The sequence below is a fragment of the Schistocerca gregaria genome, chromosome X (genome assembly GCF_023897955.1).
Source record: "Schistocerca gregaria isolate iqSchGreg1 chromosome X, iqSchGreg1.2, whole genome shotgun sequence".
NCBI classification, from domain to species: Eukaryota; Metazoa; Arthropoda; class Insecta; order Orthoptera; family Acrididae; genus Schistocerca; species Schistocerca gregaria.
Genome location: NC_064931.1, coordinates 472,026,795 through 472,043,981, shown reverse-complemented (window position 1 = coordinate 472,043,981; position 17,187 = coordinate 472,026,795). Strand labels below are relative to the sequence as shown.

Here is a 17,187-nt window from a genome sequence, read left to right as displayed (position 1 = left end):
ACACACGCGAGACAGATAAATAGTTTTACTTAATTACATTTGATACAGTCAACAATATTAGCATGTGTAGCTACTGTCTATTTCATTGACTTTGGTTACAACATTTTATAACACTAATATTTGCCTATGAATTCTTGTTTATTGCACACATGGCAAACATTTGATACATACCTGAGATATGACATAGAGATTCGAAACAAGAGCTGATTGCAAGATAATAGGAATGTTTGATGTATAAAACAGCTTTATTGGGTAGCTGCTGTACTGGCCTCTATAGCGAGCAGATTTTATTGGCAGATCCACCCTGAAGCCCTGTAAGGTAAGTAAAAAGATATAAGGAAACCAGCTTCAAAACTACTATTCATACTTATCATCAGTAATATGCTAAGAACACACACTACGTAAGTAGTTGGCAAAACAATTATGAAATTACAAGTCATCTAAATTTTTTAAGCCAGTGAAATGTGAAATTTCATTATCACAGCATGTCTTGACAAAGTAGCAAATGGTAATCATGATCAATGCCTTTGCAAACAAGCACAACATCTGAAAGCATACAGTAATTGTTTGGCCATTTGTTTCTCTGATTACACTTGGCAGATATGAGGAAAATGTGTAGTATGCAGAAAGATCAATGTTACACCAGGTACTGATGCAGTATCCGTCAATTCAGCATGAATGTTATATTGTACTACAACCACTAAAAATCACTGCAGAGTGCCCAAACCATCAACACTGATTAGGTGTTAACGAGACATTTGTTAAACATTATTACATATTAATGTGAGATACATTACCGGTCTAAAGTTTTAAATCACCAACAAAGAAAGCTGTATGCTTCATTTAAATGTATTAACACATCACCAAACAAACTACACTGACCAACAAAATAAATATTCTCTCTCTCTATCATTAAGTAAAACACAATATGTTATAGATTTAGCCTCTTTAACGAATCCATCCTTTGTCCCTCAGAAAATCTGCACAAATTCTAGGAATTTTAAGCTTTTGTAATGTTTCTGAAGATATTGCAGTCCAAAATGTAAGTTATTCCATAGACCAACATTAGGTGACCATTTTTGACCACCTCCATTACACAAGAGTTCAACAGGATTAAGTCAGTTGGCTGACTTGGACAAATCATGTGCCTCAGTTCCCCACATTTCTCTTTTCTACTGAAATATGCTTTTCACAATGAGAAGCATGTTGAGGATCACTGCCCTGCTGCAGAACAAACCCATGCCCAACAAGGATCTTGCCAGATGGAACAGCATTGTTTATCAGTGTCCTGTAATATCCTCCGTTCTTAAATGTTACATTAATTTTCACTAGACCACTGACTATGATGTACAAAACATGCCCAGACCATGGCCGACCTCTCACCATGCTTCACCAGTGACATCACACACTACTCATCGTATGTTCTCCAGCCAGTCAACATACATACATTTGACAATGGTCCACAAATACTTCAATTTAATTCATCTGTGAAAAAATACATTTCTGCACACTCCAGATTTGATGTTGCTAAGCCCACTGCAATTGTTTCACATTATTTAGTTTACACAGTAAAGACTTTTCTACTGCTTTCCCCTTTAAACCTTGCTCATGAAGACAGTGTTGCCCTCTTGAGACAGACTGCAGCAGCTTGCATACTATTCACTTCTTTGTGAATTTCAGGTGCAGTACAAGTTCTCTGATGTTTACTCTGTACACACATGAAATGGTCTTCCCTGTATGATCTTTCTTTGTGTATTTCATTCAGATCACAGAACACATGCATCGGGAACGGTTTTCTTCTATCACTGCAACACACACACCTCTTTAGATTGGGCTACAACAAATTTTTGTTGCTTGTGTCTCACTGGAATAGCCTTCCTGATGAAGGGCTAGAATTACAGCACATTTCCAATCTCTTGCTTCCTTCCTGTTAGGAGGCATAATTGTGTGAACCTGATCAGCTATCCAAACACACTGCTACATGCACACAACATAATGTAAACTAATGCGAAGTAATTGTTACAGAGACAGCTGAAGGAATGAGGCCTACTTGAATGTCACCATCTTAGGTTAAGGCATGTCAGAGTTGCGGATACTCATCAGTGCCCCTCTAGATGAACAACCAGTCAAATACACAGAGGCACTTAGTCTTTACATGTTTATCATTTTATTATCAGATGGGAATTCAATTGAGTAATCAAAATGAAATTCCCATTGTAACCACAAATCCATATTTGTGACAGGTGATCAAAAACTTTTGACTGCAGTCTATGATAGACTTGTTGCATCACACAAAATGACAAACAGAACAACTTGCCAAAAGAGTGGACAAGACCTCAGAATGTTATCACAGTAAAACCAACTGGACACAGCAAAAGAAGTGTACTCCTGAAGGTATCATCAACACACTTTCCATACACTCTTCAGTCATTAGAAAGTCAGGAACAAAAATTTGGTAAGTCAAATGTTGTGATTTTTATATACCATTTAGAATTTCTTCCTTTGAATAAAATATACTTTACAAATTAAATATGTTTCTGAACTATCAGGACCACCACATGCTGTTCCGGTGTAAGGTTTACAATAATTTTAAAAGTATGAGAATAATCCATTAGCTGCATTGCTTGTTTTAAGAACATTCACTTTTTTCACTAGCCTTAACTCCATCACACATCCCCACAATGCTCAAATGATATAAAATACTGCAATTTAGGACTAATATTTGTGCATAATTTGCTCTGAAGAATGTTTAGCTTCCAGCTTCCATTCAGCATTTGTTTAATATTCCAATCTTTTTGTAAATTAACAGTGATACTTACAGAAAATTAATGTCATTTTATCAAAATGACAAAGAAACAGCTTTATTTACAATAGTTACCTCATTTCAAATTTTAATGACAATTTAGTGACATTTTGGTTCTCTTGCCAGAAATCTTTTAGCCACAGAGATTTACTACAATATTTTACTACTAAAAAAATATATATTTGGCAGTTACTGGTGGCATCTCACATGATATTCTTATTTGAAATTGTCACCAACATTGTATACTCCACAGTCCTCAACAGTTTCATTTTTATATGCTATCTTTTGTTAATGTGCACCATCCACACATTCTCAACAGCAGAGTTCTCAACTTTCATATAAATGTTCCATATATATAATGTGAAATTCACTATTTGCACTTCCTAACCATGCAAGTAAAAGAATTACCAGAGAAACTTAACTTACTACTTATGGGTAAAGTGGGGACAAAATAATTATCTCCCAAAATTACCCCTCAGAAATCAACTTCCACCTAGACTTCTGAATTATACATACATAACACCTCCATGCTACTCCTCAAAGTAATAACAATCAACCAAATTTAAGTATGAAGCACTGAACAAAAGTAGCAAAAGTTTATCAGTGATACTGTCAAGTCCCTGTTAAATGTGATAACACTAAGTCCTCTTTAGTTATGGATGTGCAAAAGTTTTCTGCAGTTAGCTTGATTTCAAGAATGTTGCAAACATTACTTTTAACATCATTGACTGATAATGGTGTAAAGCTCAGGAAGTTGTGAAGATTTATGCAATGAATAATGTCATAATAGCTACAATTACGTGTCGTTAAATAACATGAATACTAATTTCAGACAGTGACATGAATATCATATTACCTTCCCAATATGTGACCACTTTGAAATTTCACAATATGTGGAAGATAATCATTACTGTCAATTCTACCACTGTCCTTATCAATTTAGTTATTCACAAGTGTTTTGTACTTACTTTTGATAATGCAACCCCAACCCACAAAAAAGGAAAAACTTTGACATGACAATGCAGCACACAAAAATGTCCTATTCTAGCAGCAAGAACTTATCAAAATGCTTATTTGAAACTCAATGCTGAGTTATTTCATGGAATTATCTTTACTTAAAAATAAATAAAATAAATTAGCTAGCAATAGCATACACTGTACAGAACATTATTTCAGAACAGTTCATACCTGGAAGTAAATTACAATGGCAAAAACAAGAATAGTTGCAAGCAGATTCATCAAGTTTGGCAGATTCTGCCTATAGAATGCTTCCCTCAAGGCTCTCACTTTGTCCTGGCGTGTTGCCAGTAAGTGAAACAGGGCAATCACTGCACCTTCAAATTCTGTACCACGTCCTGGAGTAAGAAGAGAGTTAACTGTTAAACGTACATTTGTCTAATACAGAAAATACTAATAATATGGTACTTACATCTTTCAAGATGATATTTATCTTTTCCTTCCACCATTAGTAACATTAAAAGTTACTTACACAGTATGGAAAGGGGGGGGGGAGGTAGGGGTAGGGGTAGGGGTGGTGGTGGGAAAATAAATGGCTGTTACACTAAGAAGTACTGTTGCAAGTATCCTCTACTTTAGATGGCGTAACTGTTACCTCAATGAACTGAAGGATTCAAGAGTAAATGTTGCTTGCAGCACACTAACAGAGAATTAAAGTTAACACTTTTACAACACTGTAACATACCTGTATTCACAGTAGTTGGACTGAATGCCTTCCACACAATTGTTTCACATATGTTTGTTGCAATGAACAGTGAAATTCCAGATCCAAGTCCATAGCCTTTCTGCAGAAGCTCATCAAGCAGAAGAACAATAAGACCAGCAACAAAAAGCTGAATTATGATCAAAAGGCAAACGCCAGCACCAATCTCTGAAGGATCACCATACATGCCAGTCATAACATACACTATTGCCTGTCCAACAGTTATGACCATGCCAAACACTGAAACAGAAAATAAAATTTTGTATACCTGGTTGAAAATACAATACAAAATCACTGAAAATGGAAAGTACTGCATTGTAAGCAGGAAACTGAATACTCTGACCAAGTCTGCTGTTCAATGTACTGTACCACATTAATTTAGAACACACAAAAACGGATGTTGCATTGCAATTTTGGAGGCATTTATTGTGACTATGAAATTTCATTCTGCAATAGCAACATTAGTACCATTTCCAACACATCTGGCTCTGTCACAATTTCAGAGAGTCGTGAATATTTATATCTTCACAAGTTAAGGGTTCTTCAAGATCTACAAAGAAAGACAGGGCACTGTGTATGACATACACAATAAAATGTGCCCTGGTCACATTGTAGTAATAATACAAGGAACACAAGAAAATCATTCACGGGCAGAACTTTTGTATGAGTGTCTTGGAGCCCAAGTGCTGTAACTCATTCTTTTCTTGACATAGGAGCTATTAGAACTTTTATACAAAATTCAGTAGTCCTTTTTGTATCTTTTTGATCATGTAAGTCATCAGGGTAGTTTTTCCTTACTCAAATTATCAATGTCAATGAAAGAAATGGACATATGGCATTTATTTGCCGGGATATCCCCTTTGGGGTTCGACCGCCGTGACACCCAGTCCCATGCCGGGGATCGAACCCAGGCCCCCTTGCGTGGTAAGCAGTAATGCTACCGCTCCGCTACTGAGGCAGACATCAATGTCGATAAATTTTATGTATTTATAGACTTGATAACAGCGCCCAAATTAAGTTACATCACCTGTGATATAAAACAGGTGAAATATTTTATTTACTATAAAAATACACATGACAATCAATAAAAATGTTTACATAATCTTTGTTACATATCAACAAAACTATCATTTCCATTCAGTGACGTCTTCAGAATTGTCGGAAGAAAGACATCTCAAAGTATTGGTAATAAATAGGTAGACTGAAGGGCTAAAGTTATTCCATGTCCACCTCTTCTGTTACTACCCACTTTCTTGCATACAGGTTTCCTTCAAGTATGTTAGTGTGCATCCTTCCAAATATCTGCTTGAAGCCCAACAAGTGAAATTCCATGTATATTGAAAGAATTTTCTCAAAAAGAAGAGTGAATGGATTCTTCTTTTGGTACCAAGTCCACAGCCTCTTCAGCCAGGACACTAGGTGCTTTTCAGTGTCAGTCTTTCTTTTGGTGACTGAATTCATGTTTTTGACAGACAAGAAGTAATTGATTGTCATTATAGTAACAAGAAAGTGACTTTTTTCCTTGACTTGGCAATAATATTGAATCAATGATTGGGACAAAATACTTATTGTGTCTTGATGGAGTTTTCTACTAAGGCAAAATCATCTTCATTGAAGAGATTGAAATGGCCAGCTGTCATGAGCTTTCGATCTGTGATTTTTATGTTATTTTTTCACCTAAAACTAGTTTCACTAACTTACCTATACGTGCTACATCTAAAATGTTTTACTCAATATCCGTAAAAGCAACCAAACATGGGAGACTATCAATTTTCGTGAAAAGTAATAAGGTAACAAGAAAATGGAACACACTGATCAGCACTGGATGATTCTGAATGTGACTGAAAATATTCGTCGCTGGATCCATTATCAACCCATAAACTAGGTCTGTGATGCTGCCTTTATTACTGTAACCAATGGTGAATCACAAAAGTAAAATCCCGTAATAGGCAGAGTGAGAAGATATAACATTCACAGTGAATTGAGAAAACTCTAAACAACTACAGGCACAGTGGTGAAAATACCAACAACACAACTACAGGGTCAACAGATAGATATGTCTGCATACAGCAGAAACTTACGCTGATACACATGCAATTGATATGCGAGTTATGAATTACAACATTTTCTCTGTTAAAAGAATGGCACTTGCTGAACAAAATCTCACCCATATTAAAAAAATAAAGGAAAGTGGTGTTACATGTATGTTGCCTTCCTGTGTCATAGGATGAACAATGACTTCACATATTGCAGCCCAGGCTAGCCAGCATGGATTGGGAGGAATGTCAGAAATGCCCCACAGTGGTAGCACAATGGTTGCAATCAGCCAAGAACATTAGGTAAATTAGACTTAGATCTAGCAGGTAACCACACTTGACAAGCTGCCATATGGTTTGTGGTGGACAGTACATAAGTTTATCTGTCCACCAGCACCTCCCCCCCCCCTTCCCATTCACAGATGGAATGTAGAAAAAAAGACTACTTGCACCCCTCCATATGCAGTCAAATTTCCAGTGCTGTCATTTTGCAAGCAATGTCTGCATTTTATACAAAGTTTATGATGTCAGCTTCCTGCACACAACTGTGTCTCCAAAGAGCCTCACATAGCTGCTGGCATCAATTGCCACTTGTGTGGTTGGGCATTACCAAGCAGCATATGGGAACCAAGTTCACATATGCCACGTTCACGATGCACGCACAGCAGCAGTAAATTACATGCAAAGGTCAGTTGCAACACTGTTGTAAAACATATACAGTGGAACGAATGCTTCCAACATAAAGCTTTCCTCCTCCCCCCCCCCCCCCCCCACACGTTTCACAACGATTACAACACATCAAAGTCGAATAAACGATAAGAATCACTCTCCTGGCTAAACTGTGCACAAAACAATGTATCAATGTTCCTTGGGTCCACTCATAGTAGTCAAAACATCACATTCAGTGACTCATATGGTGCATTTGTGTATGTGCAGAGGAACCTCTGTAGGCCAATGATACACAAACTGAATGGGGAGGTGTGACAGACTCATGTGAGATTTAGACTACAACATGCGGCACAGACTGCATGACTTATCACTTAGGCAAGGTAAAAATCCATGCAACAGGCTGAAGCATACTGTCAATCATGGCCATATTGCCACACAACAATTTATCTACTGCAATGGTCAATATCCATGAAGAAACACTAGAGGCAACATTCAACTTACTACCCAACTCTCACTGATTGTAGTAAGCCTCTAAGTCTCCCTATGAGTTTGTCATTACGAAGGTCATAGTAATCTGCTTCCTGTATCTTCCTGTTACTTGATTCGAGTATAGTGTGTCCCAACGACAAAAATACTGTTCAGCACTTCAATATCCAATACTTCCTCCCACATGGACTGTTGTAGGCACACTAACTGTAAGTGTGCCTTGCACTGATGTCTCAGTGTGAACAACAGTTTAGGCAGTACTGTTTTACAATGGTGCTATGTTCTCCCCTCATGGATATTTACAATTTCTTGACTTAAGTGCATTTCAGTGGCTTAAGTGCACTTACTGTGTGTGTGGCCCTTTGATTGTGTACTGGTGACAACTTCTTGTTGGTTACAGCCGATGGGGTGACAACACACAGTGTCCAATGGAAATTGCTCAAGTTTATAATCTTGATCATCACAAACATTTAGCTGTTTTTACACATGTTGAGATTTCCAAGGTTCTGGTTAGGTCAGGATGTGATAGCACAGCTTAAGCAAAATACCAGCCAACTTCATTTACAGATCAAAGGAAATTACAAAATACAAACTAGTAATGTCACTGGCTACTCCACAGATGCAGTGTAAGTGCATTTTTATCCATCTCAGTTTATGCTGAACTATCACGATGTGCCCTTGTGCACTAAAGAAGTGTCGGTATTACCAAAGCATTTTAGACAAATGCCTGAACTAAAAGCACAAAAATTATTGCATTAGGTGAGAACCAATTTAATGAATTACCTACTAATGATCTCATTAAAACTAATTAAGATTAAAAGCTATTAAAGATGTATTTGTGGGTCACTTGGCCTCTAGTACAACGTTGAAGATTTATTCCAAGACTAATGTTCACACATTAATTCCTGTAATATTTCAAGCTGACTCACTTATGTAACACACACACACAGTACTGCTGTGTAAATCTGTTATACAGTACTCTCCAAACAGGAGAACAAATTGAGGAAGAACAATATAATGGGAACAATTGGACAAAGCCTATAGAGTGGACCATTTCTAAAAGGTTGAAGTCTCAATCAGGGCCAGTGGCAGTCACGGCAATGTTTCTCTGCTGCCCATAGGTTAATAACACTTCAGTTTCACTTACCCATTGGGATGGTACTTTTACGGGATCAATGATGGGTGAGAAAATGAATTTCTAGTGCTGAAATACAAATCACTCTTCTTCACTGCTGTCATAGGTATCTGACACTTCTCTGAACATGTCACAAATCACAAGATTATGACTAGGTTGGTGTGACAGCTGGGTTGTGATTTGGCAAAGCAACAAATGCGAAAGCTGAAATATCAGGTCGAAGTGCTAGACCAATCTGCAACTTAGCCAGAGGCCTAGGTTACATTGGAAAATGATAGTTTCACTCATAAAAATTACATTCATAATCTTAATTGTAAAAATAATTGTTTCTTTTTAATGTGTTATGATTTCGAAGGCTGTGATATACTGACACAAAAATGTGCCTGTATTACTTTGAAACACATTGCCTGTCCACTGATCTCTCATTGGCTGCATAAACCCAGCACCACACACATCCCTTACCTTCTCATCAACCCTCATGGCGAGCACTGGCAACATTGTTGCAGAGAACACAAACGTACACAACTGGCCCCGATCTAAACTACTGCTTTTCTAAAATACTCCGATATTAAAGCTTCTAATATCTATAAATATTCGTCATGGCCTACATAGAAATGAACAAAACTTTAACATAACTATAGGCAGGATGCCCTCCGTAAAAAACCTAACTGACAATACTTTAAGATTCTTTATTTGGGGCAGGTAGATAAATGACTGATAATATGGCCTAACATTGTAATCTATTATTTACAAATAAAAATTTCATCTTTGATGGAACAAAGATTCAAAATGTTAACATGGGTTACACACTCAGACCCACATTAAAAGAAATGCATTTCATTCAAGGCTGGGTTGCATAATGGCCATTACCCATCATGATGTGCCCAGGCTTCAATTTCAATCCTCTGGAGGGGTGGTAGGGTTGGGATGGGGGCAGGTGTCAAAAAATAAACTGAATAATCTGGTAATCGGCCACAACATGTACGGCAATTCTTTTCGAAGGACAGTAAGCCTACAGAAGGCCTAAGAAGAGCTAACTGTTTTATCTTTGGAGAAACAGAGACCTACTGTAACTTCTTTATAAATACAGCATTGAAAGTGTTGTGAGCAACTGGAGAAAAGCTTGTCTCTCAACAATGGCCACTGGGAACAGCAGAAATACCAACTAAATAGGAACACCATAAACAATGTTTTGATGACATAAACTGGTGCAGATAAATGACGATCTGGTGATAAATTCTACACTGGCTCACCTCCACAATTCATCAACTGAGGGTTTATTTTTAATGAAAGCATTCAGCTGTGGAAATTACACTAAAATGTAGCATAAAATACGAGCCGAAGTACCAAGAAACAATCGGCTGAAATTGTTAGTATATCTCAAGTACTGTCATATTTAAGCTACCTTTAAAGTAAAAACTATATTGTCATTATTGTACGATATTCTTAACATTTTGGAGACCAAGAATAGCTCGGATTGCAACTTTGTGTTATTTAGATTGCACCCGAGTATAGATCGGGCTGTAATTTTCTCAATACGTGACTAATTTTTCATTCATAAACTGACTCCTAACACAGAGGTCAAATGCTGTGTCACTGGTGAGTGACACACACCATTTTAACACTGTATGAAATGTGAGTTTCCAGCAAGTTGTCTCCAAAACACTCATTAGCATTACAACACGATCTCCCTGAACAGCTAGCTTCATATCAGATAAATGTCAAAATACAAAAAGTACATATAAAGCTGAAGCAGACAGCTACAGGGCATTTTGACTTGATTTTAAATCTAAATGTCCAGGGTACATTTGAAGAGGGCAAAAAGTACAGACTCTCACATCCTCTATACTTATCATCCCTTCCCTATCCACTGCTTAAACTGTGTGTGAGAAAAGAAGGTAACTGTGACAAAACCATACTTGCTACCTACTACATGCCAATGTATGTATATAAATCAAGGTTTATGACTGACTAAATTAGTTATAAACCTTTATTTCATATACATACACTGGCTTATAGTAGTGTGTTTTTAAACCTTATATAAAATTTCAAAAAAGCCTATGACACAAAATACTACCTTCCTCATGTAAATAATAAGTAGGAGCTGAAAATGTATGACACTGTTTTCTGTCAATTTGGATGAATTTTACAACAGCTGAAAATACTCCCCAATGAACCTTCTCTGACAAATATGTCTTTACAACTGTATGTTGTCATTTAATCCTACTCAGCTGTTTGGCAACTATGAGTGATAGGCCAACGATGCAGTACTCTATCAGTATATTAAGTTAATTTATCTACACTGTGTTATGTTCACTTGTCAGTGATAATTTAGCAGCCTCAGTTTTAATTTAAAACATGGAAGTTCCAACTAGGTCACATTTCCTCAGCTACATATGTACACATTGTCAGTTCTGATCAGCAAAGACAAGAATATTTCTACATAACAGCTGTAAGACAAGAAATCATTATGCACTATCTATATCTTAGACTGATAGCTTTTGATACTGCTTAGTTTGTTACTTGCTCTTAAGTTGTCAAGTAATTTCTTGGAATATATCCAATTCAAGGTGGTTTAAATGTTGGTATGTGGAAGCTTAGTTGGAACTACTGCCTCCAATGCAAATAGGTTTACCAACTGCACAGTCGTCACTAAATGATCCAAGGGGACTAACTTCTGAAGCATCAAAATCTAAAATATCATGTCATGACCTACAGAGGTACAATTTACAAGTTATAGCATCACAAGTTATTAACAAACAATTTCCATTCCTGCTCAGGAGTACCTAAAGTGTTAGTTCTTATACATAAACACAGAATTACCATTTACAGAAAATAATGTTAATGGTAGTGCAACACTTCTATACTGACAATACTGTTACATTTTTAATGTATTGTTAAGAATGCTTACTTTAGGAAAATATTACCTGGCAGTTAATTTTCAAGTATAAATAGTTCATGGAGAGAAAAATGATAATCATCTATTTTGTTACTAAATGTTCCAAAAACATGGCATACAAGTTAGCATACAACACTAAGTAATGGAAAGATACTTACATTTCTGTGCTCCATTGAATAAAGCTCTGTCCTTTGGTGTGTCCCCGACTTCAATTATCTTGGCTCCAGCCAATAGCTGCATAATTAAACCTGAAGTTACAATGGGGGAAATGCCAAGTTCCATAAGAGTACCTCGATTAGAAGCTAGAATAACACGTATCCAGTAGAATGGGTCTGCAGAGTCTGAACTCATTATACCAAACAGGGGTATCTGAAATGTCAAAGCAAACAATATATTAGGTTTCCTTCAAATGAGGGTGCCAAATTCAAGTTCATGAGGTCCACATCAAACAACAGGCTATTTTCCTATGTTGAAAATATCATTCACACACTCGTCATTCTGAATGATTGTATCATTTAGTAGCATTTTCAGTCAATATTCTAAATTTTTCTGTAATTTAAGCTTAAGAGTCATTAAATATCAAGATTTGGCCACATGATCAAAACGGTTTTGTTATTGGCTGAAGCTCTGGTCATGTCACAGGACTAAGAGTAAGATGAAGCTGTATGTGTTTTAAGAGTGTTAGCCAAAGTTACATCTAAAAAAAAAATGTATGTGAAAAGGGACCAAATGCTGAGGTCAAGGGTTCCTAGTCTTACACAGTAATTAAACTAACTTATGCTAAGAACAACACATACACCCATGTCCAATAGAGGACTCAACTCTCCAGCAGGAGGGGCCATGCAGTCCGCAACAAGGCGCCTCAAACCGCGTGGCCACTAAATGTAGCAGTTACATCTGCATCTATACTCTGCAGACTACTGAAGGTCCATGGCACACGGTATGTCCCACTATACTAGTTATTAGGGTTCCTTCATGTTCCATTCATGTACGGAGCATGGGAAGAATGATCGACTCAATGCCAATACACATTTCACGTACGAGTTCACCGACTGCAACCAGAGGACTGACACAATCATGCTACGCTTAGCTGTTGCTGCAATGAGGCAAGTACATAGTAAAATCATTCTGTGTTATGTATTTAATGCTTTGGTGATAATATTACAGGCTTTTTCACTGTTGTTGGTGTATTTCCACAGGAACAAAGGTAACTGAGGAAACAAACCAAATAAATCACAACTGCGTTATTACTCTGTAATGAGCCACCAGAGACTGGACCAATTGTAGCAAAAATATCCCTAAATAACTTCAGAAATTCTGTCCGAGTTTGGTTTCACCCTTTATAACAAATAACTCAATATTATTTACAAATCCAGCAAAAGAATCTGCATAAACTACTCTTGCACTGTTGTTGTGGTCTTTAGTCCAAAGACCAGTTTAATGCAGCTCTCCGCAATTGTCTATCCTGTGCATACTGCTTCGTCTAATAACTGCAACATACATGCAGTTTGACCTGTTTACTGAATTCATGCATATGTCTCCCTCTACAGTTTTCACTTACCACACTTCTCCAAATTACCTCCTTGATACCTCACAATAGGCTCTATGAACCGATGCCTTCTTTCAGTTTAGATGTGCTGTAACTGTCTCTCTTCCTCAAACTGTGAGTTGTTCCTTATTAGTTAATCAACCAATGTAATCTTCATTATTCCTCTGTATCATCATACTTCAAAGAGTCTTTCTTTTCTGAACTGCTTGAAGCTCACATTTCACCTCCATACGAGGCCACACTAAAAATATTTCCTGACAAATTTATATTAGATGTTGACAAGTTTCTCTATTTAAGGAATGCCTTTCTTGCTACAGCCAGTCTGCCTTTTACACATTCACTACTCCAGACAGCCAGTTACTTTGTTAACCACGCAACAAAACTTAACTATCTTTAGTGTAATTTCCTAATCTAAATTCTTGTAGTATGCTCCTGAATGTATTTAACTTTGGTAGACACACTTTGATTCCATAAACCACAGTAACAAAATAAGATAGTCCAAAGTACCAAAAGTGTCGCACAGAGACTTGCACGGGAACATGCTGTCACAGTATCAGCTGTTACTCCCTGCCAAAACTATCACATACTCACACTAACTCATCCTTTGTTTTTCTCCTCCCCATCCACATCATCTGCTTTTCTATTAATGTCACCAGCCAGTCTATGGAATCAGTCTCCCCACCTGTCTATTATTCCTTCTCGAACATAGTCTTGTTCGTAGCAGTTCCTCGCCTCCATTTGTGTTCTACTTCCCTTGCAAGCCAGTCCAATTAATACTGAATTATTGCTGAAGGAAACTAAATAGCTTACTTCCATTACTTGTTGCATCATTCTTGAAGCTCCCTCACTCATCATGTTACCTTACATTACTGTGTGTTCTCTTAATGTATATAAACTGTGATACCACGTATTCTTAAAGTTATGCAGTGTATTAGATGAACAATAAGTTTACCTTTTGCTTCAGAAAGTGCAGAACAAGGAAGTCTCATAGTACTTATATCTTGCCTTGAATACAATATCACCAGCATAGCTAAAATGCTTAGGTTACAAATCTTACAGCTGTTAACTGAATCTCTACTATTTCATAAATGATTCTGTACTCTCAACGCCATAATACTACTTGAGATAGTGGACTCAAATTTTACAGTGCCACTTACTACTACCCCCCCCCCCCCCTTATAAACAGCGTTGTTTACGTTTATTTCGAGAAGGGGGGGGGGAGATCTGAAGAGTAATCTGAGGTTTAGGTTGGTCACCAACATTTGTTTCATATTTAACATTTGTCATTATGACGTGTGAAGTACGGTACATAAACTATAAAAATAATAACTGGGGCCGGTGTGCGCATTAAAGGGCGACGATAAATTACAGCTTTCAGCACGTTCTGTATGACATTTGTGGACTTTTCGAGTCCACCAAGCAATGAAATCGGCCTTTCGGCTGCCAATTTGCACGTTATATGGCAAACATGAACAATCAGTGATTGATACACTGCTGCATAGAAACACAAACTGACGTTCGTCAAAAATATACGCACGTGTGACGCAGAAGCTGAAAACATGTCGACGCACTTACAAATGGTTAAAAACAACTATTCCACACACAAAACACTTTAAAACAAATTTAAAGCAAGTACTTATGGAAAATTCAAGTAACGGAACGCTGTGAGAAACATGGTTGTCTAACCTACAATGAGGGAGTGGCAAAAAGTTGCAAGGCGAAACTACAATTTTAAAGACAAGAATAAATTTATGTATGTATTAACGAATAGTCACATTTTAATACTGACCTGGCAGCAGACTAAAAATATGAATAACGTTATCGCTGTCCATAGCACCTTCTCACGAAACTGGATCTGGAACAAACATATGGTTCGTTAGAAGCTTCATAATAACTTCGCCATAGAAGGTAAACACAAAATATATGAACAAAATGTATTAAAGCACTTAAACGTCATACCTTTCGTTCAGGTTTCGCGATTTCTGGAAGTATACTGCAAAACGGCTTGATTACCTCTAGGAACTTGACTGTAACACACGATCAACCATCAAAGCAATTACTTAAAATATGTCACCTAGCAATACATAAAAAGCAATAACGCATTAAACACAGATCGAAATGTGAGATAATTAAACACTTAAAAACAAACTGTGATCAGTACCAAATGAAGTTCAGCAAAACTTTAGAAACTGGAAATAAATCTCTCACATTTAGAACAATTAATACTTACTCCCCATATTTACTGAGTTTTACACTATTTATACACAGAAATTCTTGTTTTACACGTTCTACTACAACACGTGAAAATTAAAACACCGTCCGCAAGCCACCCTCTCACCGCTTCGAAAGACAACTATGCTTTACACGTCCACAGTCAGCCAGTCACGTGACTCGTCGACGCAGGCGCAGTTTCGTTCCAAGGACCGCTAGAGAGCTCTGTGGTGGGGATCATCCGGTTCCAACGCGGCTACTGTTGGAGCATGGAAGTACAGTTACACGACGGCAGTATTCGATCAACGTGGCACCATTGGGTAGGGCGGTGGACACGGACACTTCACTTAGTATATCTACGTAGTGCAGTAAACTTTCTGCAACTGTCATTCATTCAGTTCAGTCATAGTAATGAATAAATGTTACAGATACAGCGCATCGCCTACATTTTGGTCGTTTGCTAGTCTGTTTGTATATTTCAGCAAACTATTATCGGACTACCTCTATAACCCACCTCCCGCTAAAGGTCATTCATAAATGGATGTTTCGGGTTCGATAAAATCCATAGCACGATGTTATGAATCCTTCATGTCTCCACATATCTATGTATACATATATCTGCTCCTTGTGAAATAGAGACATGCAATTTGTCTTTAGGTATACTACTAATTTCAAAATTATATGCAAACCACTATGAAGTGCGTGGCGGAAGGTACTTTCTACCATACAACATTTATATGGTTTCTTCCCGTTCCATTCCCATAGGGAGCACGGGAAGAATGGCTAAGTTGGGAGCTGTAATGTACGCCTACGTTGTTCATGTAATACTGGATCTTGCAACTTCGCAAACAGATTTTCGCAGAGTAATGGACTTACGTCTTCAAGCGTCTGCTAATTCAGATTTTTCAGCATTTCCGTGGCACTCCCCCATAGGCCATACGAACCTATGATTTTTCGTTCTGCTCTTCTTTGTATACGTTCAATATCTCCTGTTAGTTCTGTTTTATATGGATCTCACACACTTAATACAGTATTAGAAAATAGGACATACGTGTGTTTGTAAAAGTCTCCTTTGTAGACTGAATGCATTTTGAAAATAATTTATTGTCTAGCACAATCACACTGTAAATGTATTGCATTATTGGATGGGAAGCCCCACGGGTCACGTTCAGGCACCTGTCGGCTAGGATGTTCCTCCTGCCGCACATTGGCCCCTTTCCTTGCGGATATGTAAGATGGTTGGTTGGTTAATTTGGGGGAGGGGAGGGAACAGCGAGGTCATCGGTCCCATCGGAGTAGGGAAGGATGTGGAAGGAAGTCGGCGTGCCCTTTCAAAGGAACCATCCCGGCATTTGCCTGGAGCGAATCACGGAAAACCTAAATCAGGATGACCGGGCACGGGTTTGAATCGTCTTCCTCCGGAATGCGGGTCCAGTGTGCTAACCAATGCGCCACCTGGCTCGGTGGATTTGTAGGAATTCTGCAGTGTGTGTTTTTGTAGAGCGTAGGTTAGCGAAATGGATGCGCTCAACGTCCACATCCGACGGACGGATCGCCATCAACAGTGTCACATGCCCTCAGTTCTTAAGACATTGCGAAGAGGTTTGAAATTTAATCCATCTCTCTCTCTCTCTCTCTCTCTCTCTCTCTCTCTCTCTCTCTCCCCACCTTACCGGCCA

The 17,187-nt window shown here is 37.8% G+C and overlaps 1 protein-coding gene across 1 annotated transcript in view; it reads right to left on the bottom strand.

Annotated features, from left to right (window-relative positions):
* The window catches only part of LOC126299576 (protein transport protein Sec61 subunit alpha), a 35,702-nt gene extending 19,834 nt beyond the window's left edge, over positions 1-15,868 (bottom strand). Inside the window, exons 1-7 of the mRNA XM_049991585.1 lie at positions 15,528-15,868; positions 15,257-15,324; positions 15,087-15,152; positions 11,907-12,117; positions 4,506-4,763; positions 3,992-4,158; positions 172-312 (exon numbers count right to left, since the gene is read on the bottom strand). Of these exons, the coding sequence (XP_049847542.1) occupies positions 172-312; positions 3,992-4,158; positions 4,506-4,763; positions 11,907-12,117; positions 15,087-15,152; positions 15,257-15,324; positions 15,528-15,534 (918 nt within the window). The 5' untranslated portion in view covers positions 15,535-15,868. The remainder of the gene's footprint in view (positions 1-171; positions 313-3,991; positions 4,159-4,505; positions 4,764-11,906; positions 12,118-15,086; positions 15,153-15,256; positions 15,325-15,527) is intronic.
* Between the last annotated feature and the right edge of the window lie 1,319 nt (positions 15,869-17,187).